Source organism: Microdochium trichocladiopsis (genome assembly GCF_020744255.1).
Source record: "Microdochium trichocladiopsis strain MPI-CAGE-CH-0230 chromosome Unknown B0I36scaffold_12, whole genome shotgun sequence".
NCBI classification, from domain to species: domain Eukaryota; kingdom Fungi; phylum Ascomycota; class Sordariomycetes; order Xylariales; family Microdochiaceae; genus Microdochium; species Microdochium trichocladiopsis.
The window spans coordinates 1,873,976-1,897,718 of NW_025763555.1; the positions used below are offsets into that span (position 1 = coordinate 1,873,976).

The window sequence follows — 23,743 nt, forward strand, 5'->3', positions numbered from 1 at the left end:
AGCCGTCAGGAATGGGCACCTGAATCCAACGGAAGCCAAGAAGCTCAAGACCAAGGCCATCCTCCAAGACACGGCCTCTGTTGGTATTGCTCTCATGAGCATCAAGGGTGTCTTGGGAGAGATGAAAGAAGCTAGAGAGAAGACCCACGAGGTCAGAGAATGGCAGTCAGAGAAGCAACGTCGCCACGAGAGACGCATGGAGCGGCTCCGGGAAGCGAACCAAAATCGTGAACCGAGATCGAGGGCTGACGACTGGTCTTCATCAGCTCCTCCGCGGGCCGACCGGTACGATGATGGGCCGCGTTACACCGATGGAAATCCCTACTCAGCCTCTATTCCTGCGCCGCCAGTCGGTCACGACAGGCGGTAGACCATCAGCAAGTTCAACATGACCTTTTGTTATGTCGGTCTCGGGCACTCTTTGATCGTCGTCATGCCCTTCTGAGGCTGCATCCTTCTCTCCTGCTCTCTTTCACGCGCATCTCTCTCTCTCTCTCATTCGCTGCCGATTTACGACCCTTACGAATCATGTAAACACTTCACGACACAGATGTTTTAAAAAGAGGGAGCCTGTTTCTGCACAAGGAGTACCGGGTTACTAAGCTATCTATGGTAGCCCAAGTGGTCTCCATTGTCTCGCCACGGCTGTTTATCTTGGACTAGACGTCAGCGCCAGCCAGCCTCATGAACTGCTTTCTTCTTTCTGCAAGTATATCTCACCTTACTGATCATAATAATCCGTGTGCTAGACCGTCGGCAGCGTCATCGTGATGATGACCGCTACTAAGGCTGAACGAGCTAGGGCAACTGCCTCACGCCCGGCTCTCCGCCTGTCGGATCCTTGTGTGGCACGACATCCCGATTGGCTCTGCTCTTTTCCCGACACGATCGGGGCATGCCACGATCTATTGAGGGATGCGGGGATTTTTAGTACGTGGTAGATTTAGGATGGTGTGGCCCGGGTCCCTAGCACATCCCACGTGGTTCCTGGGGATGCCCACCTGCAGCCTCCCCAAACCCCGGCACCTCACTCTTCAAGTCTATACTAGGTGGGGGCGACGCTGACTACTTGAGACAAGCTTTGTAACACAGCAGGTACTATAGAGATGTGGGATGACGTGGCATCTGGCTGCACGTCTCGCCTATCCTTGGAACAACCAGCAGGCAGGAAGTGGACGTGGGTTTCTTTTTTTAAAGACTTTGAGGATCTGACTCAGAATGAGAGGGCTCTTGGTGCTTACGACTTTTGACGACCATATATAGTTTTTCCCCTTGAAGACAATATAGGGCAATCTGGATTTTCTCGCACGACAGTTGTGCTTGCACAAGTGAGGAGGAATCGAGAGAAAATGGCGCTCGTGGATGGAATCCTGCAGCGAATGCCCCAAATACTGTTTACCCGAGACGATCTCATAACGGTAGGAAATCTCAAGTGGAAAACCAGCTACATGAAATCCGCGAGCAAGGGGCCAAAGGGGGGGATGGAAATGGAGTCCATGGCATGGGGACAGGCTTGTCGATGCGGTCATTGTGCATGATGCGGGACCCCTTGGCTGTCAGCCAAAGGGCCTCCGAGCTGGGTCCAAACTGGCATGGAACAACACACATGTCGAGAGGCCTGGTCTGGGCAGGGGAAAACAAAGATCCAATCTGCGCCGCGTCACCCTCCCACCACCAATCTGGCCCGAGCACGCAACTGGTCCTTCTGGTTCCTCTCTATGGCTTAGAACTTGAATTGTCGTGGCCCTAGTCCAGGAGCTAAGTTACACGCTCTACGACACTTTTGTGTTGGCGGGGCGAGGGAGGGACGAAGACACAACAAGCACTTTTTGTAACCAGCCCCGCGTGGATAAAGCAGCTATCAGAAGAGCTCAACTTCAACGATGCGATGGGTGTACTCCATGACTACAGGCTTGTCGAACCTACAAACATGTTCCAGGAGCCACAAGGATACAGTATACACAGTTGTCTACATTCTTGGACGATTCACATATTGAACGAGAAGCGGGACGGTTGCTTGAATGAGCTTGCAGTTGAAAGTGTGGCATCACAGGTTCCTTCACAAGAAGAAGCCGAATATTAGCTTCTTCAGAAGAGGCTCATACCACATGCGATCCAGTCTTGTTCAACAGTACAAGGGAGCGACGGCCCTTCAAATCGGGCTTTTCATCCTCTAGGTTATCTTTACGCTAGCCAGTGGAAACTAGGCGAGGCCGAGAAGATGTACTTCCGGGCGCTCTATGGGAAGGAGAGGGCATTAGGACCGGATCACACATCAACACTTGATACAGTCAACAACCGCTCGTACAAACCGCAATGTCGCCCCTTCCCGGATCTTGCTCCAACGACAGACTCATGAATGCTCGCTTTCTTTGTGCACTTTTTGTGCGGGCATGAATTGTTCGGATGTTTTCTGAACACAATTAGCTCTACCTCAAAGAGAGGCCGACGAGAAAGCTTGATTGAGATATTGCTAATGGTGAGCCAAGCCAAGGAAAGGTTGAGGGGGTTTAGCGTGCACGAGCTGGAGTGCGAACTCACACCCCCAGACTGAAGCGACCGAGGCCATGTCAGAAGTCGGTGGTGAGTTCGACGACGAGGATGGCCACCACTGAGAATCAAAACAATATAGACGAACTCCTTGTGCCGGATGAGAGCTCAGAGCGTTCCAGTAGCATCCTCGGCTTCCGCTCCCTAGCGCAGCGTTCGCAGAGCAGCGTATCGAACCGGTCAATTCAGCAACGGGTGCAGTTGCAGGCTTGCAGCACTGTTCAGTCTTTAGCCAACCGCCAGGCCCACTCTGGAGGGAACCCCAGGCTTTGAACTCTGGGCCTCCCAAGGGGATGCTGGCTGGAGGGGCCTCCCAAGGGTTGACTATCAGCGCGGTCTCCTCCTCGGGCAGCGGTACGATGGGGCCGGCGACGCAGGCAGGGCCAGGGTCGATAGCCTCGAGCTGCGCTAAGGTTCCCTGTCGGCGGGTTGCGTGGAGCGCGAGCAGGGTTCTGAATGGAGCCTACGGTTCACTCGTGGCTTGGGGAAGAAGGTTTATGATGGCAACTCGTATACGTTCAGTGCAACATTTATCGGCGGGTATCTCAATTTATACGCTCATCACCCGATCGCACCTGCGAAGAGTGGCCAGAAGCCTGGCTGTACACTACGCTTCTCAATGCCTATGCTTTGGCGGGGAATCTTGAAGCTTGGCTCGAAGGCACTGGCGCCTTCAGGAACCTTCGAGTCCTGGCCAAAGAGTACCGCGAGCGTTTCATCGACGAAGCAAACGCCAGAGCTCGGAGCCAACGCAGAACCGCAGACTTCGGAGACGTTTCCGAGTCTGAATCGCAAGAACACGAAGGCTCGAGTCCCGAGAACTTTTTCGAGTGCCTGCCGTTCGCTGATTCGGTTGAGGAGGACAGTGACAACCGGCTCAGTGAAGACGATGTTGGACTGGCCATTTTGCACCATCTATGCGACGAGGACAACGCTTCATGTGCCAGAGTGACCTCTGTGCGGTTCAGGAACTGGTTGCCATACCGGTTTGGCAGCGTACCGGGTCGCTGCGGGAAGATGAGGCTGGGGTCCACGTCTGCAAGAGTCGTATAGGTCTTGTTATCACCTACTATGTGCAGGAAGTCGTCCCAAGTGTAAGGGGCGAGCTCGCCCGGGCCGCGGCTGTCGGGATCGCTACCGGGGCCCGGGAGAGGATAGTCGGTCTCCCACGCGACGCTGGCTGGCTCGGACTCGGAATTGGTGATGAGTGGGAAGTCGACTTCCTCGACTGTGGCCCCGAGTGACTCGAGCGTCTTGCGCGCCTCGTCCCAGAGGGCACAAACGGACGGTCGCACATAGACAGGCTGCGCAGCCGGGTCGTCCTCACCAATGTACATCTTGGGTACGCCGACTCGCTTGCCTCTAAGCGACTGGAGGGCACCGTCGCTGGCGATCAGGCTTGTTTATGATGCTCCTGCGGGTGGCCGGACGTCTTCGGGCTTAGGAAGTGTGACCCAGGGCTGGGCACGCCAGAAATCGCCAGTAGTACTGCTGTCAGTGGCGACGAGGACGTCGAGGAGATGCAGCATGTCGCGGACGGAGCGGGTCATGTGCACGACAACGTCGGCCATTGGGAATAGCGGCCAGTTACCGCGAATCGACAAAATGCCGCGGGAGGGCGTGCAAGCCACAAGGCCGTTGTTGGATGCCGGCGAGCGGCCAGACGAATTGTCTCCTCGCCCATGCCAAAGGCTGCCATGCTCGCCGCAGTCGATGCGGCGCATCCGTTGGACGAGCCTGAGCCATACGCCGCCGCAAGGAAGTCCTTGTTATACGGGCTCTCAGCCCGCCCGTAGACGCCACGCTGCATGCCGCCGTTGGCCATGGGTGGCATGTTGGTCTTGCCGATCACCAGCCCTCCGCCTCCGACGATACGGCCAACGGTGAAAGCATCTTCATGGGCTGTCAGGTTCTGGAACGCGGGCGAGCCGGATGCACCTTGAGGCCAGTCACCATGAAGCTGTCCTTGACAGTGAAGGGGATGCCCTCGAGGACAGACCGGATGGCGCCGCCATGGCTTGCGCGGTACTGGTCGGAAGCCTCTGCCGCCGCAAACACGTCCGTATTGAGCACAGGGATGGAGTTGAGAATGGGACCGCGCCGGTCAAAGCGGGCCACGCGGTGCAAGTGCGTCGCCAACAGCTGGACCGTGTTGATTCTCCCCGATTGGAGGGCCTGCTGGAGGTCATCCACGCTGGCCTCGACGATGCTGAGGGCCTAGGACCAGGAAGAAGGAGGTGTTCGTCAGCACAGGCTTCGCCTTGCCAGTTCAAACGATGTTTTAACAATGCAGGGCCTGCTTACCGATGCGCCGTTTCCGCCGGCCAGTAGCGCAGCCAGTACGAGGTGTGACAGGGCCATTACTGTCGTGTACTCTTTTGAAGTTGTCGTTGCGTATGTCAAGAGTCTGAGCCTTGCTGCGAACTGAACTGCACGAAATCAAAAGGACATCGGCTCTTCTTATGTTGTTCCGCACTCCTCGGCTGGGGCCGATCCAGGCACCATCACCGGCCACACCACGTCCGCCGAACGACTGAAAGTAGCTGGAGTGTTCGGCATTGCGGCCGGCAAGCTTATCCAGAATTCCCCGCGGAGCGTCTTGGCATTGACGTTATCTTGCCTGGAGACCAGCAACAGCGATAACAAGAGATGGGACTCCAGTATAACAGTGCCTCATCCCGCACTGAATGCCCCCTGTCTGCCCCATCTACTACTGTCTCGGGCCGGCCTCGCTGTCGCCCCGGATTGGAAACCGGGGTAGCGCGTGGTCCCGAAATGATAAGCTCGTCGGTGCTGATTGGCTGTGCTTCCAGGAGCGGCAGGTCCAGGCGCTGCTGTGCCGTGCCGTCGGGTTCTCTATTCGACTGTCTGCAACAACGTAGAGGAGCAGTAAATGGTCCTGGGTTGTACTGTCCAATAGCGTTCGTAACCGCGCGTGCCTGGACTTTCGCATCTTCTCCGGTAACATCTGCCAGAGCATGTGCCCTGGTCCAGTGGTAGGAGTAATCAAAAAGCACGACGATATGGTCGTCCCGGCGCACTATGGAGCCGATATCCGTACGGCAAAGAGCGGCGATGAGACTGCCGTACGGCCGTCGTGGTAGAACCCGGCAGGCATCGATGGCCAGCAAAGGGAGCGCCTGCGGACAACCTCTGACACAGTCGATGAGCCGCCAAGCTCTTGGGCAAGGAGATCGCGCAGTTCCTTGCGCACGGCATTTATGAAACCCTGCTTGTAGCGGTGTTTCCTCAGGTCGTCGTAGCGTTTTGGCGGTCTCTCTGTTGTAGTATGCCTACGCATGGTGGCAGCCTGCGTGGAGAACACATACAACAGTGTTTCCAGTTCAGAGGTGTTTGAGGAGAGGTCGAAATACGCTGATTTTGAGGCCTGCCTCATGATCGCCTACCGTGAGCTCTCCCATCACCAAAAGCGGCGTAGGCCTTTTGAGTGTTGATTCTGCCGTTCTCTTCCTGGGAAGGAACTCCGCCTTGTCTGTTTCTCGTGCTCGATTCTTCTTTGCTGGTCGAGATATACGCGAACTGGGCTCTCGAGGAAGCGATAACAGGCGTCGTTGGCGCGTCCTCTTCGGTGCTTGTGCGCTGGTCGCTGAAGGCTCTTCCGCGGTCTCAGGATGTGTTGCTTCGGCTACGATTAATCCAATTGTATGGCCTATTTAGCAAATACAGATTGACTTCTATGTTTAAGCCTGGCAGGGTCTCTTATTTACTGGCCCGGAGATTCTTTTACCCAAAGACAAAGACAATGAATTCGCACACCACCTCCGCGCTGCGGCCGCTATGCTAACCAACGTCTCACGAGCCCCAATATCACAACCTGCACAGCCTCCGCACTGATTATTCCTTGCTCTCCACTGTCACTGCCGTTCTAACGTGGATGGCACCTCTATCAACGCCAAACAGCTCCTCTTCGCTACTGTTGGACGCGGCCGCAGTGATAGCTGATGTCCCGCCTAGAGACCGGAGCTGGACCGAGTCGTCATGTATTTGGCTTCTCCCAAGTCGGCTCGCGCCCTGCTTCGAATTTCCTCCCGTGTTGGAGTCGTGGTACATTTCGTTGACGTAGTACTTCCTGCGGGTCTTGGATAAAAGTTTAGCTGCACGATAGAGCCCCGGGCCCGAGACGGTGATGAATGCTACAGTTGACAAATTGGTGTTAGTTCAATCTTATATAAAGCGGGGGCGAGCTCTATGGTCCAGGTGCATACCAATAGCAGACTCAATCGTGCCCCAGACAGCGAGCCACGGAACGGTGGGCTGGTGTCCTGGGTTGGCAAGTTGTGTAACGCGGATAGTCGAGGCGGCGATGCAGATCCAGCCCAGACAGAACAGGCCGACGATACCCAATTTTCTGGACAAGGGCATCTGTAGGTTGAGGACGAGTCGGAGGGGTAAGAACATAACTAGGTTCAGTTTCTATCAGCAGAAGTCGGACAAATGGGTTGGGGTTTCGGAGACATACTGAGTAGATCCGTGAGTACATCGACGGCGTAGGCGTACCATATGCTGATCGCCGCGTGGACGATGTCGCGGGGCGTGTAGCACATGCCTGCGGTGAACCAGGCTTCCATGTTGGAGCAGGCCAAGAACAGTGTGATCATGGCGCCGACCAAAGACTAGAAGACAGAAGTAGACCATCAGTTACAAATACTTGGACTTCAACGGTCGGAGCTACTACCTACCAGCGCAGAGAAAATGGCAAGTGCCCACCACAGCTTGAGGTACAGCGGCAGTTTGTCCACGAGCTTCTTGTACATGAAGAGGAGCGAGAATTTGGCTGACCAGAGGCAGAACCAAAGGCTGGCGGAGGCAACGAAAAGCCCCTTCTGAATGAAGACCGCGTCATCACCAGCTGTTGGATAGGGCTCTATGGCCCCGACCGCGAGGTCGGTGAGGCGGAAGAAGGCTGGTACAATGTACAGATATAGGATAGATACGACCAGAAAGAAGCTGTAGCTGGCGAGGAGCCAGAGGTCCTCCCCGGTGACGTTGCGATGCTGGATGAAAGTTACAGCTGCGCGGGCGATCGCTACAAGGGTTGTGAGGACGATCATGGCGATCCCCGTGCTCCGGATCGCCGGACGCGGGATGGGGCTGTCCATGACGAGGACGAAATCAGGTACGGTGTGCGCGAGGACGTTGTGGCATGAGGTGGTTTTGTCGAGTAATCCAGCTTGAGCATGGGACGCGTAACGAGATGATGAGATCGCCTGTGTCGTCGTGGCACCCAAGCGAAACGGGGCTACTCTTCATAGAGGCACCACGGTGCCTAAATACCTAGTCCTCAGACAACCCCCTTTGGCGACTCAGGAGCCACAGGCCCAGACTGGAGTGATCCCAGCATTGCGCCTTGTGGCGGCCTTTCCTGCGTCAGCCGTGAAAGGACTAAGGCCCTGAAGGGGAAAGTGGAAATTACTGGAGTAATCTAGGTGCTCAACCAAGTTTCAGCCGCTCGGTGGCCGGAAGGAAGGGCTCGTCAAGGTGTGTTCAAGCGGTCTCTACATGAAGATGAAGGCATGGACAGAAAGCAGGGGATGTGTTGGCGCTAGTTCACGTGCCGTTGCACATGAATCCCTCGCGAGACTCTGGTGCATCTGCTTCGTGGACGTATCTAGCAGCTCCATTCTATGTTCAGACCGCAACCCAGGCCTGGGCTCTGCCGCCGGCAAAGACAATTTGCCGGAGACGCGGACATATGGCTGGAAAGAGAGTCTGGCTTGAGGCCATCCAAAAGGCCGATAATCTGGGCTGCGAATGGGGCATAGACCCCACAAAGAGTAAATGGGAGTGTCCAATTATGTTTTATGTTTATTATATAACGTAGATCCCGGTCAAGCGGGCCACCCGGTCGAGCGGGCCACTTTTCTCGCTCCTTCATACATACCCAGCCTTCATCCATTTTCTCTGCAAGCAATAATGGTACGACAATCAATTGAAAGCGACTTACTTCTAGCGCTTAATGCGCTTCGATCTAATCCAAAATTGAGCCTTCGAAAGGCTGCATCAGTCTATAACGTGCCTCGTACGACACTTCAAGAACGACACCGCGGCCGACCTGCGAAACGCGATGTCCGATCGCCTACCCAGAGATTAACCTCATACGAAGAGGAGAGCATCGTACGATACGTAATTGACCTAGATTCGCGATCATTTCTACCGCGACTTAGTGGTGTTCGAGAAATGGCGGATCGACTACTACGCGACCGTAACGCGTTACGCGTTGGGAAGAACTGGGCTTCAGCCTTCGTACAGCGACGACCTGAGCTCCGTACGCGTTTTAGTCGAAGAATCGACTATCAGAGAGTCCTCTGCGAAGATCCGGACGCGTATCGCGCGTGGTTTTCCCTCGTACGGAATATAATCGCGAAATACGGGATATACGACGACGATATCTACAACTTCGATGAGACGGGCTTTGCGATGGGTAAGATCTCCGCCGAGCCTGTCGTTACGACCTCTGATCGACGCGGTAAGCCAAGAGCCGTACAACAAGGGAATCAGAATGGGTTACAGTAATCCAGGGCATCGCGTCGTACGGCTATTAATCCCGCCGTATATCATCTTCGCCGGGAAGGTCCACCTCGACTCCTGGACCGCGAATAGCCCCTACCGCCGACTGGGTAATCGCGCTTTCAGAAACGGTTGGACGACGAACGAGAGAGGCCTAGAATGGGTAAAACACTTCGATTTCCATACGAAGAGTCGTACGAAGGGCGTTTACCGGCTCCTTATCCTCGACGGCCACGAGAGCCACCACTCGGTCGATTTCGAGCTGTACTGCAAGGACCAGAATATAATTACGCTCTGCATGCCTGCTCATTCGTCGCATAAGCTCCAGCCTCTCGATGTCGGGTGCTTTAGACCTCTAAAACGGGCGTACAGCAAAGAAATCGAAGGCCTTATGCGGGCGCATATTACCCACGTCGCGAAGGAGGACTTCCTTCCAGCCTTTCATAAGGCGCACGACACTACAATGACTAAGTCAAATATCCAGGCCGGCTTCAGAGCTACTGGCCTAGTACCGTACGATCCGGAATACGTCATTTCACAGCTAGACGTAAAGCCTCATACGCCAACGCCGCCAGGTTCTGCAGGCCTACCGCCGCTCTGGGTCTCGAAGACGCCGAATAACCCAATTGAGGCGGAATCGCAGACCGAATACATCAAGAATCGTATCGTACGACATCAAAATAGCTCCCCAACTTCAATTATCGCAAGCTTACAGCAGCTAAACAAAGGAGTGTTAATGATGGTGCATAAACAGGCCCTTATGGAGAGCGACCTGGCCGAACTTCGAGACGCAAATAGCCGCCTAAGCCGCCGTCGACGTACTAAAAGAAAGCAGCTACGGAAAGGAGGGTCACTAACGATTAGCCAGGCAAAGGATTTGAAGTCTCAGATCGACGTGACGGAGCAGTTACGGGCAGAAACAAGTCAAAATAGTGGTCGCGCGAGGAGGACAGAGACGCGCGCGCGACGCTGTGGCGTTTGCGGCGAGCCCGGCCATAATGCTCGTACGTGTCAGATAGTTGAGTCTACCTCTGAAGAAGAGGATTTCATCTAGTTTGAATTGATTTAAGGCGTTCTGGTTGATTTTTTCTATACATTGTCGTCCGAATACCTTAAGGGTGGCCCGCTCGACCGGGTGGCCCGCTTGACCGGGATCTACGTTATTTAATAAAGGTAAAACTAAATTAAATTTTTAGTAGTCTTGCGGATTCCGCAAGCTCTTTGAATTTATTTGTTTGTATGCGCATGGGCTGACTCTTGCAGCTCTGTTGACAAGGGCAGCAGCATGGGATATGCTTGTAAAATTGTTCCGCGCGCGCATTGAAGACGTTGGAGACCGCTTCCTGCTAGGCAAGGAGGCCAGGACCCCTGCTGCGCAAGAAACTTTATCTTACGAGCCCTCTGCCTTACGAGCCCGGTTGCGGGGGAAGGAAATGCACACGGACGGCGGGCCAGACTCCCGGGCGCTCATGGGTATGCATGTCTTGAGTAATAATGCCCGTTCATAATCTAGTCTGCGAGGGTGTAACACTACCAACGACGGCATAAATCAATAATGCAGTAATAACAATCAGGTGAAGTGAGGTGCAGAAGTTCCGCGGATATGAGCCATTCCGTGCCAACTCCCACACCGACACATAAGTACCTATCATTCCTGGCAACCAAGCACTCAAGAGTCCAGGCTCTCCCACTACACCACGATCAACCTTCCTGTGACTTCGCAATGGCTGTCAAGCACCTCTTATCGGTCATGGCCATTGGCTTGGCCCTCTCAAGCAAGGGCGCTGCCCAGGTCGTCGAGCCCACGGACTTCAGTATCACCAAGGCCCTCCTGGACAAGGGCATCGATGTCACAACGCTGCCCGGCCTCGCCGAATATGCAGCCGACGAGGGCTCAGTACAGAAGCGCGATACACGTGCCGGCTGTGCAATTGTCGTACGTCCTCCCATGTCCACACTCCGCTCGCATTGTGACAACAGTGCAGATCTAACCCACATTGGATAGTGCAACACCCTTGGATTGATCTACGGCGTCCAAAACACACTCCTCCGCGGCGTCTCGGGCTACTCCAACTTCACCAGCTCGTTCTGGTCCGACAACCAGGCCCAGGTTCGCCCAGCCTGCGTCTTCAAGCCCACAACACCGCTCGAGGTTTCTGTGGGCGTCCTGTTGGCTCGCCTAACGCAGTGCCCCTTCGCAGCAAAGAGTGGAGGGCACGCCGCCTTCGCGGGCGCCTCGAACATCCAGGATGGCATCACCATCTCCTTTGCCAACCTCAAGCGCATCAGCTTGTCAGCCGACAAGAAGATTGCATCCATCCAGCCCGGCAACATCTGGGGCCCAGTCTTCGAGCAGTTGACCAAGTCCGACGTGACTGTCGTCGGTGGCCGTCTCTACAACATTGGTGTCGGCGGCTTGACCCTGGGCGGTGGTATCTCCTACTGGCCCAACAAGTATGGCTGGGCCTGCGACAATGTCGAGAGCTTTGATGTAAGTGCAGCCACGGGGAGAAACCTGGCGATCACTCTCACGACTCTTGTCAGCTGACCCAGCATAGGTCGTTACCGCCAGCGGTGCTATCGTCCGGGCGAGCGCAACTGTGAACAAAGACCTCTACTGGGCACTCAGAGGCGGCGGTAACAACTTCGGCCTGGTCGTCAACTTCAATCTGAGGACGGTGCCCTTGCCTGAGGGGAAGATGTGGGGTGGTTCGCGCGTGTACACGGAGGACAAGTTCCCGGCCGTCGAGAGCGCATTTGGCAAGACGATTGCCAACTCGGCCTCGGACACGAAAGCCGGGCTCTACCTTGTCTACTACTACTCTGCCGGCACCAAACTAGCCATCCCGGCGCTGTACCACGAAGATCCCAATGCCGCTAACGCTCCCATCTTCGCCGACTTCAATGCTATTCAAGCTATTTCCGACACCACCAAGCCCCGCGTGCTCGCCGAATGGGGCAAAGAGACGATGAACGACAGCCCGCCGGGCCTCCGCGAGATGTACTACGCGGTCACGACCAGGGCCGACCCTGAGATCCTCAAGCTCGCCCGTGAGATCTTTTTCCGACGAGTACCCGCGGTGTCAGCCATCCCTGGGATCATCCCCAATCTCGTGATCCAGGGACTTACGGTACCCCAGCTACAGCAAATGCAGAAAAACGGTGGTAATGCCCTAGGTCTCGACACCGCCGACGGGCCGCTCTACATTATGCTCATGGCTTCTATGTGGAGCAACGCATCGGACGACGAGACTGTCCACCGCTTCATGTCCGATGTTCTTGCTGAAATCACTAAGGAGGCCCGCGCCCGCAGCCTTGACAACGGCTTTGTCTATATGAACTACGCTAGTCAGTTCCAGGACGTTGTCAGCAGCTATGGTTCTGCCAACAAAGCGAAACTCAAGGCTATCGCATGCAAGTACGACCCACAGGGCGTTTTCCAGCAGCTACAGCCCGGTGGCTTCAAGCTGGATCGCGCACCACTGCCGGACCCGCGCTATTTCTCTAACTAGAGGAGCGCGGGGCGCGTTGGTGATCTAAATACTACAACAAGGCGGAACAGGAACGATAGATGAAGTGATACCGAAAAGCTGTCTTTCAAGGCCTCTGTGTAGACGCGTTTGTAATTAGATAGGTTTATCATCATAGGCTTGCATACGATAAGAGCAGATGCTTTAGAATCAATTCCTCTTTAATTCTTCATTCATTAGCATTCAGACTCACTATGCTACCGCTGTGATTTATGTTGTTTTCCAGACCATCATTCCTGGCTGGATTATCCTCAGTTACGCGCATCCCGAGCGTAGACTGCATTCTGGGGAACACTCGACGCGGTGGAGGGCTTGCTCCAAACACCGACAGAGAGCGGAGTGTCCGGGTTGCACTCGAAGTCGCTGATCAACCTGTACTGCTTCCAGATCGAGCTGCGAATGTGCACCAGAACGAGGGAATCCCCCAGCACTCGGCCAGAGTGTTGGCGGTGATTGAATTCGACGATACGATTCCGTCAGCACCGATTGGAAGCCTGTGGCGGGCGTGGGAGAGGGACAGGGTCTCAGGCTATTCTCGTTTCGATCGGGGGTTCCCTAGTCGCATGCGGAGTAGATCAGCTGATCGTCAAACGCATCGAGGCGGTGGCACCGCTCTTGTGCGCTAAGGGTTGCAGGGCTTGTCGGGATTATCAGCTGAGAAAGACTAGTGAAAGGTTGCTCGGAGCCTGGCTCGGGACCATGGAAATGGGCTCGCCAGCGAGATATCGGCTCACACGAGGTTAATAACTAAGAAAATAGATGAGTAGAAGACACTAAGGCTTGACGGGGAAGCGTACCGCACAAGCTGGCTCTCGATGCTGCATATGTCTCAGGCCACAACACCGCGGGGGTCAGAAGGTCTTCTTCAGCGTGTGCTGGTGAGCACTTTATGCGTCGATGATGCGACGCCTCAGCCCGCCCACCGTAGACCCTGGTCATATCCCCAGCCGATCAGATACGGCATGGCACAACCAAGCTCGCCAAGGTTGTGCTGCGGAGGCAGGTGACAAGCCCAGGGTCAAGTGCCCCTTGTATGGAATTGGCCCGTTGCCCGCTCGCTTTTTCATCCGCGCGATACAGGGGGGTTCCAGATCCCTACCCAGCCATCCTCGTGGCTGTCTGCCGCGAGTCGGGCTAATTATGTGGTGGACAATGGGCACACCGGGTCACCATTCGATTGGGCTGGATCCATCCTTCCGCGACCCATGGAGGTTCCACAACGGGAAGTCTCTTGTGCGGGACAATGGAATCCTGGTTGGGCATCCTCCACGACTTGTCAGGTAGGTGGACCAACTTTGTCAAGCAACGCTAAGGAACTCTTTTCCGGGGTCCCGGGCGCCCCCCGGCACCTTCTCCGATGGCTGACAACATCATTGGCTCAGCAGTATCGCCGGTTCCTCCCTGACAACTGCGTAGCGTCAGCCCAAACCCCTGCCTCTAGCAGTGCTACAGAACGGCCTGCTCGGGGTCATGCAACCCGCAGATGAGCAGGAGCACTCGTCCGGCACGAGATGGGGCCGCCCCAGGGTTTCTGAGGGGCAGGGGCTGGACACAGAAGGTTGAGAGAGGCTCCGCGGTGAGATCAAAGCTTCGGTTGAACTTGCTGCGAAATGGTTTGCCACGTGCATATCGGAGCATGGTTGGCCCAGATCGACACACGGCTGTCAAAACTCTCCAAGGTGGTCGATCACTTATCATGACAGACGCCCATGTTTCATGCAGCCATACCATGAGCACTTCGCAGCGGCTGAGGGCACCCTAGAAAGCTTGTCAGCGCCCCTCATGCGCGGTGAAGTGAGGACGGTTGATAGCGGATAATGAGCGGGCCCCTGAGGGGGCGCTGGAGAAGTTCTAACGCCATAGCCATTACTGGCTGGCCGGACCAGTAGGGCTCCAGCGGCGCAGCGGGCTGGTCGAGGCTGCTGTGACCAAGACGGAAAAGATACCTGAGTCGCGTTTTCGAGTGGCACTCAAGGCAATGCGTGGCGCTGCGCCTCCTAAGGGAAGCATCAGTTTGCCCCCGCTCCTGCAGGGATGGCCTTTCTGATGTCGTGCAGAGTTTTCGACCGTGCTTGCCTAGGTATGAGTGGACTCGATACTCGTTACATTATCATTGAAGGGCACTTGCCCTCCTACACTTGGGACGAAAGAATGTGCTATGTGCGGAGGGGCGTACAGACTCTTAGATCCAAAAGACTGGCAAGCACTGTAGTTTATAATTTCCACCTTTTGAGGCCACCGGAGAGGGCAAGAACAGCCGGAAGACCACGACAACGATGCAGGTGACTGATCCTTCATCACTGGTTGAAGGATACCTGTTGCACTAAAGGAAACCAACCGAGACTGTGAAGACCCAACATGGCATCCGAGGTGGTCATAGCAACGGATGCGCTGCAGATCCCGCCAAAGAAGGCTTTGAACCAAGAGGCCACCGAGACACGCCGTCGGCCGCCACCCGGCTGGCGTGGTTTCCAGGAAAACCCCCTTGCCTCGTACCTGTCTGTGACCGCACGACATCGCCTGGTTCGGTGTGCGGGCGATGCTTTCCACCATGATACCGGTATACTTCGTTTGAACTCTGTTAGCATCGCTACGACTTCAAATGACGACCTCATACACCTAAGTGATCGGCTATACAGTTCCGACATAGTGGTTGAGCATGGTAAAAAGCAGAGCCACCGTTCAAGGGTCTGAGGGCAAACGTGCTGACCGGGACCTAGGAGCAAGCCTTCCCGGTCTGGTATGCTCTGGTTGGCGGTTGTAGCTGAGCTCCCTCACTAGTCTGGCGCTATGAAATCCCTGAAAGGCGGCATGCAGAGGTGTGACTTGGGGTTGTTCTGGCCGAGTTTTCATGGTCGTTCCCATGGCACTGTTAGCCAGGCCTAGCGTCGCACTCTGTCACGGGTGGCTTTCCGAACACCACCAGGCACTCTCGCCGACTTGGGGCCACGGGACAGGCTTGCCACAGTGCTGGGTTCCTGGCAAGGGCTCGTGTTGACCGTTTGAGAGCACCGATCCTTCTGTAGAACATCCCCGGCAAGGCTGGTCTTGCATATATCTTTACACGAACCCAACCCGCCGTTCCCCATATTAGCGATCGCCAGTTCCGCGACCGAGCCTGGCTGTTCTTGCTAGGAGCATTCCCGATCCTCCACAGGCAGCTTGTGCCGCCTTGACCATCTCAGCTCGCGAATCCGTCGACGCGGCGCCGATCTCACGCAAACAGCAGTAGCAATGGCTGGTGCACCTGGCCCTCCTCCAGTGTCCAACTATCCTCCCGGAACCCAGTTCTGGGAGACGGACGACTGGGCTGGCGGCCACCAGGCCCGACTCAACATCGCCCTGGTCATCCTCAGCTCTCTTGTTGTCTTCACGCGCCTCTACACTCGTTTTTTCATGGCCAAGACGCCCGGGTGGGACGATCTGCTCGCTGTGCTTGCGCTGGGGGTTGTTTGTGCACAGTCTGCCTTCAACATCCACCTGTCGTACCATGGCGCCGGCGCGCATATGGAGCTGATTCCATTACCTGACCTCATGGAGTTCTTCATTGTAAGCAAAGAACCTCTCTCTCTCTCTCTCTCGTTTCGGCAGAGAGACAACACTGGTCCGCTACTAATACTTCGGTCCATCTCAGGGACTGAACAATCTCAACCTCCTTTATTTCTGGGGTGTTGGGTTGGACCGACTTGCCATCCTCGCCTTCTTGCCGAGACTGAACAAGGACAAAGTTTACATGATCCTGATCTGGCCACCATCGGCATGGTTCTTGCAACAACCTTGGGATGCTTCTTCTTCCGTCTGTTCCAGTGCAGCCCAGTGTCAGCCGGCTGGCTTCCCCCAATGTCGAGTGACGCGCAGTGTTTCACGCCGGTGCAGCTCGACCAGATGATGACGGCCCATGCCGTGCTTGGCATCATCTTTGACGCCATTCTCATGGTCTGCCAATCTGGGTCATCTACACCAATATGCTGTGGTCGCGCAAGATGTTCCAGGTCATTGCAGTCTTCAGCGTCGGTATCTTCGTGGTCATCACTGGCTGTATCCGTCTGTACTACATCAAGACCATGGACTGGAAAGTCGATTCGTACGTCTGACACCCAAACAACACTGATAGGCAGTGTCTACCTTGAAACAAAAATGCAGTACGAAGGCTGACCATGGCTCATTGAACCACCCATAGGACATTCAGATGGCCACCATCGGAGTGTGGACCGACCTGGAATCTCATATTGGTCTGTGGTGCGCGTGCTTCCCGGCGCTTCAGCCCGTCATCAGGATCGTCGCCTTCAAGCTCGGCCTCCGCTCCACCCTCGACAGCTACGCCCGCAAGACGGCAGGCGCCGGGGGCGTCTCGCACGGCTCGCGGCCCGGCAACTCGTCCACACACATGCGCTCAGGCCACCGCTACCTGCGCAGCGGCGCGGGCGTGGATGTCAAGACCGAGGCTTCCAACGAGAGCCAGACCAACATTATCGACCCGGTCAGGGACTACGAGCTGTCGAAGCTCCCCAAGATCACCAAGGAGACCGAGGTCCGCGTGGAGGTGCAATTCCGCGGCGCAGCCGGCAAGGACAGGAAAGAGAACTGGATCGATGTTTGAGCCCCGGGGGAGGGGTCCAGTTGCGTGCTTTTTGTGTGACGATCGGGAGACACAGGCATCTCCCAGTAACGACCGCCTTTTTGCTGCTTCTGATTTCATCACGGGATCATGACCACATAACACACCAACCAGTCAAAGTTTTGAGAGGATGATACCCTGACGTTGATACTTGGCCCCGTTTGGGGGCCTTAAAAGCATATTTTTGCTTCTCAGATACTCCTTTGTTATAGCGCCGTGAGCCGATCTTCCCCGAAGCTTGCTTTGGATTACGTGTACTTTTTCCGTTTTCCTTTCATATTAAATTGGGATATAACAGAAGCACAGCGCAATCTACGTAATGGCGAGACGAATTCAATAGCAGGTCAGTTGCCTTGTGATTAGGCAGGGAAAGCAAAGCCTGCAAGTCCATCACCGACACCCGCTGTCCCTGGATATGCACTAAAGGTTCTGGTCGCTAATATCGCACCAGATAACCGTCAGGGTATGCGCAGGTTCCGTCGGCTGGGCCTTGAATGCCTTTGCCTGGGGCCTCGGTAGCTGGGTGTACCTGGCTACGTTGTAACGCTACTCGGTGGGATTCTTCTTGTCTTGGAACATCCTTAACTAGAAACCCGGGCACGTACCACTGTGTCTACATGTACATTATTAAAGGGGGGCGGTGCTGTGCATGCGAGCATGTGCGAGTTCCTGAACCGCCGGCACGAGAATCGGAGTTGCACTGCCCTGAGCTTGGGCAACAACATTTGATCACTCTCACGAATGATGGCTCACATTCTCATGCACGGGCGCATGAAAGCGAAGTTGCAAGTAAGGTCGCTGAGTCCAGATTTAACAGGATTGGCTGGCTTAGAGATTTATGAATTTCTGTCAGCCTGCAGGCGGGAACAGTCACCAAGTTGCGTGCTTCGAGATCTGCTTCAGGACTTGTGAACAGTAGTCTACCTGCTGCGCTTGCTGTCCTTGCCTTTGCTGTCCTTGCCTTTGGACTCCTTGCCTTTGGACTCTTTACCTTTGCGGTGCTTGCCTTTAGACTCTTTGCCTTTGGACTCCTTGCCCTTTCTCTCCTTGCCTTTGCCCTCTTTGCCGTGCCCTCTGTGCTTCTGCGGAAGTGTGGAAGGTCCTGGTTCGCAGAAATCGCGATTCGTATAGGTCGAGGGACCAGGGTCGGGGACTATGACGCTGGAGAAGTTGTCGTCATCGTATTCAGAGTCGCTATCCTCATAGTCATCATTATAGTCGTCGTCGTCGTCACTGCATCTGATTGGTCTTCGCAATGCGAGAAACAACAACTCTCCGACATCCTCTACGGGCTCATGAGGTACTGTACCCGCGCGATATCACCCAACAGATATCATCTAGGATTTATGCCTTATGCAGATATTGTCGACCCCAGAACCTCATCGAATCGATGAGAGCAACGTGCGTGCACACTGATGCTTGTTTAGAAGCACCAGGACCCGCAAGTAAACATCGATTATAGCGCTTACGAGGACCCGACTCAACTAATGGCGCAGTCTAGCATTCTCCGTTCCCTACCATTGCCCTTACAGACCCCCGTACCAGCGACATAAAGCAGTCGTCCACACTCGCGCACGCAACATCAATGCTTCGCACGTGGAACAGTAGCAGGCCAGGTAGCAGCCACTGAGTGCAGCCGCCTTACATGTCAAGTTGTTTCCTCACAGGAAGCATGCAGTGGAACATTCTGGCGTCCACTTCGCAAGGTGTCTGGCAACAAAGCGTAGACAGCATTGTATCCCCGAAGAGAGTGCACTCCGCAATTCTCGTTTCCGGCTACATTAGCGCTGGACTAATGCCTTTGTGACCCACTTCCGTACTCTGCGTGGTTGAACGCAGCTCGCGCCCATATCCTAGGCTACAGCCTGGCGGGTCTCATATGAGCGCGGACGACTTCGATCCTGCTTTACTACTTGCCCGAAGAGGCTCTGTCGTGAACAACGCCTGCTTCGGGACGCTGAAGTAGAGCAGAACCAAGAGAAGCGAGGATACAGTATCGTATGGCAGAATGAGGAGGTGGCTACGACGGAGGAGCCTCTCTAATCCGTGAGTGACATACATGGGAGGCTGGCCAAGTACAACGTCATTGCCCGTGGGGATCGCAAGCCGAGTCGGTGAGCCAGTTGACTCGTCCTGTATAGCGGTTAGAGGCCCCCTCTTGGAATGCTCAAACCATCACGTCCTTAGCTCGTCAATCTACGACAGGGAGCTTCCTGATCTAGCGCAGTGGAGATGCATCCCTGCGACGCACATGGCAGCCGCACACAGCGCGACCATCAATTGTAGTTGCGTAGAAAATGCCTGACCTTGTCAAGACCGACAATAGAATCCTTCCGGACAACCTTTTCCGCGACGAGTCCAAACCTCGAACATGATATCGAAGCCGCAGCAGTACAGTAGTGACCGCCACACGTGTCCGCTTTTTAGACACTAGTTAATGTTTCCGCACGGACCAGTAGATTATAGCACGCTGTCGGATGCACTGTGCAGATTACTCCACAATAAGCACCTTACAAAGTAGCGTGCAGCCAAGGACAGATTGAGTGTTGCTTGAAGAAACTCTTTCGAGAGGCCCACATACGACCCCTGCTCTGTTCTGCATGGCTCTAGCCCAACCCCATGGTGATAAGTCCTACACAAACAAGCGCGGGAAATTCTTCATAGTATCGGGACGCGAGGATCGCATCTCACTGATTGCAATTATCAATCGATTGGGCTTTTATCAGTAAATATGTCCCGACGGACACCAGAAACTAGGGCGACATACATAAACATTCGAATACTGAGTCTGATCCAGGCGCCAGACCATTTCGATGATTCGCCCTTCTATTAGCACACATCACCCGACCCCAAAAACCCGTCTCAAGCTCTTGTGCATACCATCCCATCGCTTCCATTGAGCATCCGGAAAGCATGTTGTAGGTATCTCCTCTACCGTTCTCGGTTGTCACAGGGGAACACATCCCGCGCATGCCGGGCAGCCTTCTTCAATTATTTTGCCACCGGAAGGCCATCTTATGTAGCTTCTTCCCTCAGTCAGTGACCATGATTGTCAAAAGGGGAGGAAGCGTGAACGGAAATTGAACAAGTCGATGGCCGTTGTGGTATCGGACTCAGCATAACAAATTGTAGCTGCATTGCCGGTGTGCGACTGTCGAAGCTGGGAGATATCGAGTTCTCGAGAAGGGCAGAAAAACAAGTCCCTCAAAAGCTTTCTCACTCAAATACGGGACAGAATCCATGGGTGTCTCAGCCGTTCTGTATTTCTCTACTGGACTAGCTAATTTTTGCGCCTTGAAGTCGAAGGTACGAGTACCATCTGATCGAATGAGCTATCACAAACTGCATCTGAAGAGAAGTAAGCGCATGGCAGTGCTATAAAAGGAAGTAACTACAGTCACTGCCAGAGACATCGGAACAGTCACACCCTGCAAGTCGTCCGGGTGCCGATCCAGCGACCAGAATATGAACCACATGGCCGCCGCAAGTGTGATAACGAAAATGTGATAACAGGAATTGCAATGATGAGCATGGAGTAACGCTTCTCGATATGCACACTCCACGCAGTGATGCGCGAATCTGCACTGTCGCTCAATCTTACGGGAAGAGCGTCATTCGGGATCTTCAACGTGCCGCACTCCTTTGGATGCTGGAGGAAAAACCATGTCTGCCCGCTGGGCAAATTTTGGCCGTCCTTCCAAGGAGATGGCCTGTACTTGTATTTTGAGAACTCGGCATGGTCTTCGTCCAGGTACCGCTGCTTGTCTGTGCCTAACGAGATATATCGGTGTTTCGAGGCTGGGCGGAAGTGGAAACTATGGAACTGCTTGATGTCAGTAAACGGCTCTCAGAGTTCTGGATCGTGCCTCTCGGGGGATGGGGGGGGGGGGGTATTTACTCTGTAGAACTGGACACTAGTGGGTCGCTTGCAGCGCGAGGACGGGAGTTTAGTCAGCGCGGCTCGCATATTGTGCATCGTAGCGCTGTCGTCTTCGCCGAGGTTGATGGCGACGCCAAGCGATTCGTTACGACGAGTATTTATGCTGACGAACGAGATTGGGCTGCCTTGCTGTCCGTGTGGTTGTGGTCTCTGGTTTGCTACCTAAAGCCTGGAAAGCGCATCTTAACTAGAAGCCCCAGGGTGGTCGTACTCGCTTGGAGCCAGTCCGGAATGGCTGCCCGGAGGCTGTCGCTGCCGGGTTAAATCGTCGCGCCGTTGTATGTAATGTAACGGTGTACTGTGCTTGAGATAGACAGCATTTTGGCCGCTCCTCGCCGCTGGCCAGCTTGTTGGTTTCGCCATGTTTACGCTAGCCTCGACTAGCTTGGGAAATAACATTTCTGCGACAGGAGTTGGTACATCCTCGTAGAAATGTCCATGTCGAGCAAAAGGCATTGAGTAAACCCTCGTGAAGCCACGGGCGAGGCGTCTCTCTGTGTCAGATAGCGGCCACCACGACAGATATGTCCCGAAAAGTCGCTCCACCACGTGCTTGTAGCCGTTAATAAGCCACGGCCACAGAGGCTGCCAGATACCGACTTTATAGTCCAGAGCGGGATCAGTAGGTCCAAGAGCATCTGCTGCCCTCTCCCGGATACCCTCATCGTCGTCCTGTCTGTCTACTCGATGCTCGAGAGTGTGTCGCGCTGACTGAACAGCCGGGTCCGATGGCCCGAGGAGCTGCTCAAGACCATCGTAAGCACGTTGATGATATTGACGCGCTTGTCTGAAACGGCCCTGGTCTGATTGCAAAGATCCTAGGTTCGTATGGTTGCTGGCCGGTATGTCGCAACTTGATCTGGTCCGAGTGCCTTCTCTCTCCCATCGAGCGCCCGCAAGTACATCTTCTCCGCCTCATCCAGCTTCCCCTGGTCACAGTACAGATTACCTAGAGAATGGAAAGCCCAGTCCGAAGGAACATCGCTCTTCTGTACTGTTGAACAAGACCGGATCGCATGTGGTAGTAGTCGCTTCTGAATTAGCCAATATTCGGCTTCATCGTCTGATGGAACCTGCGATGCCACGCTTTCGATTGCAAGCTTGTTCAACCAGCCGTCCCACTCCGCGTTCAATATATGGACCGTCCAAGAATGCAAACAACCATGTATACTGTACCCTTGTGTCTCCTGGAACATGGTTGTAGGTTCTACAAGGCCATAATCGTGAAGCACGCCCATTACGTCGATGAAGTTAAGCTCTTCTGAAAGCTGCTTCATCCACACGGGGCTCATTTCGCTTCTGGCCCGCACAAGACTGAACCATATGTCTTCGTTGTTGAAGTAGGCCCACCACCGAAGCAGATCAGCCGCAAGTGGGTTCTGTGCCTGAACATGCTCATACGACAGCTGCCATGTTGAACTCAAGGTACGATCTGCGTAGGATCTGAGATGCAGATTACCGGTGATTCTTTCCCAAGATTCCTGGTAGTAGCGAAGGTACTGACGTATGCTAATTGGAACGCGCTTCAAATATGCTCCGGCCGTAGCTAGAGCGAGGGGAAGCCCGTCCAGCTTTCGCACAAGGTCTTTTGCATCACCATCTAAAACACTATTAGTGGCTGAAAATTAACTGCCTTGAGATTCTTACCATCTTGTAAGCCATTCCGGCCCGATACCTTTGATAGTATTTCTAGACTCTCGTGTTCGGATTTGAGTTTGTCAACTCGAATGTGGTATCCCATGTCGATTTGCGACAGTCGTGTTGTGATCACTATGGAGCCCTGATGTGCACCAGGAAGAAACTGGTGTATGTCGACCACTGCGTCGGCTTTCCGTCCTGGAAGTTTTGGGTCGTCATAGTTATCATACACAATGAGCCATCTGGTGTTGCCTGGCAGGCTGAGCCACGCCTTCATGGCCTGGACAATCTTGTCGTGGTCCTGCTGCAGGTTCAGTCCCTTGAGGCTGCCGGTGTCGGCACTCTGTTCGAGGATCTGCGTTGCGATCCTAGCGAAGCTCTGCTGAATAGACGCTTCGTCTTTGATATTGATCCAGAAGATGGCCGAGTACTCGTCTCGATACCGGTTGATATAGGTCGCAGCGAGCTGTGTCTTGCCGATGCCGCCGAGACCATGGAGTACGACAATGCGACGGCTCCCATCTGAGCACAGCATTCTCCGCATCTCGGATACTTCTGCATCTCTTGCTACGAAATGTGGAGTCTCAGGGACGCCCGACAGGCTAAAGCTGATCGAGAACTTGTGTGGTGAGTGCCTAAGTGCATTAGTCAATATGAATCCTCTCTTCTGAGTTTCTGAGCTGTGTCTCACCTTTTACAGATCTCTGTACCTCTTCTCGCAATCTTCTCTGTGCTTGTTCGCGACCCTCGCCATAGATGAGTGGCATGTGGACGCCGAATATCCCAAGCAACGAGTATGCCATATCTTCCTCGTATTTTGTTTCCCGATTGCGGACCCACGCCTCGCGTTCGGAGGTCGTAAAGTCAGACAATGGTGTGCCCCGTAGAGCCCTTGCAGGAATCCCTGTCACGTCGCGTATGACAGCCTCTAGTGACCTC

The 23,743-nt window shown here is 54.6% G+C and overlaps 7 protein-coding genes across 7 annotated transcripts; 3 read left to right on the top strand and 4 right to left on the bottom strand.

Annotated features, from left to right (window-relative positions):
* The first annotated feature begins 1,709 nt into the window (after positions 1–1,709).
* B0I36DRAFT_397324 (uncharacterized protein) lies at positions 1,710–2,266 on the top strand. Its single transcript, XM_046161574.1, has one exon. The coding sequence runs from the start codon at positions 1,889–1,891 to the stop codon at positions 2,081–2,083; it is 195 nt and encodes a 64-aa protein (XP_046006202.1). The 5' UTR covers positions 1,710–1,888; the 3' UTR covers positions 2,084–2,266.
* An 845-nt stretch (positions 2,267–3,111) lies between these two features.
* On the bottom strand, positions 3,112–5,851 carry B0I36DRAFT_369070 (amidase signature domain-containing protein; the record flags this gene model as incomplete). Its single annotated transcript, XM_046159709.1, has 6 exons — positions 3,112–3,447; positions 3,504–3,920; positions 4,142–4,462; positions 4,489–4,767; positions 4,855–4,925; positions 5,641–5,851. 6 exons carry the CDS (start codon positions 5,849–5,851, stop codon positions 3,112–3,114), a joined length of 1,635 nt encoding a protein of 544 aa, XP_046006203.1.
* A 341-nt stretch (positions 5,852–6,192) lies between these two features.
* Positions 6,193–7,897, bottom strand: B0I36DRAFT_338175 (uncharacterized protein). The gene is made up of 4 exons (XM_046155731.1): positions 7,251–7,897; positions 7,031–7,184; positions 6,777–6,971; positions 6,193–6,704 (listed from the first exon to the last, which is right to left on the bottom strand). Exons 1-4 carry the CDS (start codon positions 7,668–7,670, stop codon positions 6,406–6,408), a joined length of 1,068 nt encoding a protein of 355 aa, XP_046006204.1. The 5' UTR covers positions 7,671–7,897; the 3' UTR covers positions 6,193–6,405.
* Positions 7,898–15,842: 7,945 nt separating this feature from the next.
* B0I36DRAFT_369073 (uncharacterized protein) lies at positions 15,843–17,208 on the top strand (the record flags this gene model as incomplete). The annotated part of the gene is made up of 4 exons (XM_046159710.1): positions 15,843–16,157; positions 16,243–16,404; positions 16,592–16,684; positions 16,789–17,208. The coding sequence occupies 4 exons, from the start codon at positions 15,843–15,845 to the stop codon at positions 17,206–17,208; spliced, it is 990 nt and encodes a 329-aa protein (XP_046006205.1).
* A 454-nt stretch (positions 17,209–17,662) lies between these two features.
* Positions 17,663–18,960, bottom strand: B0I36DRAFT_355347 (uncharacterized protein; the record flags this gene model as incomplete). Its single annotated transcript, XM_046157430.1, has 4 exons — positions 17,663–17,811; positions 17,832–17,839; positions 18,151–18,420; positions 18,872–18,960. 4 exons carry the CDS (start codon positions 18,958–18,960, stop codon positions 17,663–17,665), a joined length of 516 nt encoding a protein of 171 aa, XP_046006206.1.
* Positions 18,961–20,889: 1,929 nt separating this feature from the next.
* On the top strand, positions 20,890–21,430 carry B0I36DRAFT_355348 (uncharacterized protein; the record flags this gene model as incomplete). The annotated part of the gene is made up of 2 exons (XM_046157431.1): positions 20,890–20,977; positions 21,132–21,430. 2 exons carry the CDS (start codon positions 20,890–20,892, stop codon positions 21,428–21,430), a joined length of 387 nt encoding a protein of 128 aa, XP_046006207.1.
* A 554-nt stretch (positions 21,431–21,984) lies between these two features.
* On the bottom strand, positions 21,985–23,743 carry B0I36DRAFT_254860 (P-loop containing nucleoside triphosphate hydrolase protein; the record flags this gene model as incomplete). Its single annotated transcript, XM_046150843.1, has 3 exons — positions 21,985–22,766; positions 22,814–23,471; positions 23,503–23,743. Coding segments are annotated over 3 exons (1,681 nt in total), but the record flags the coding sequence as incomplete, so codon positions are not given.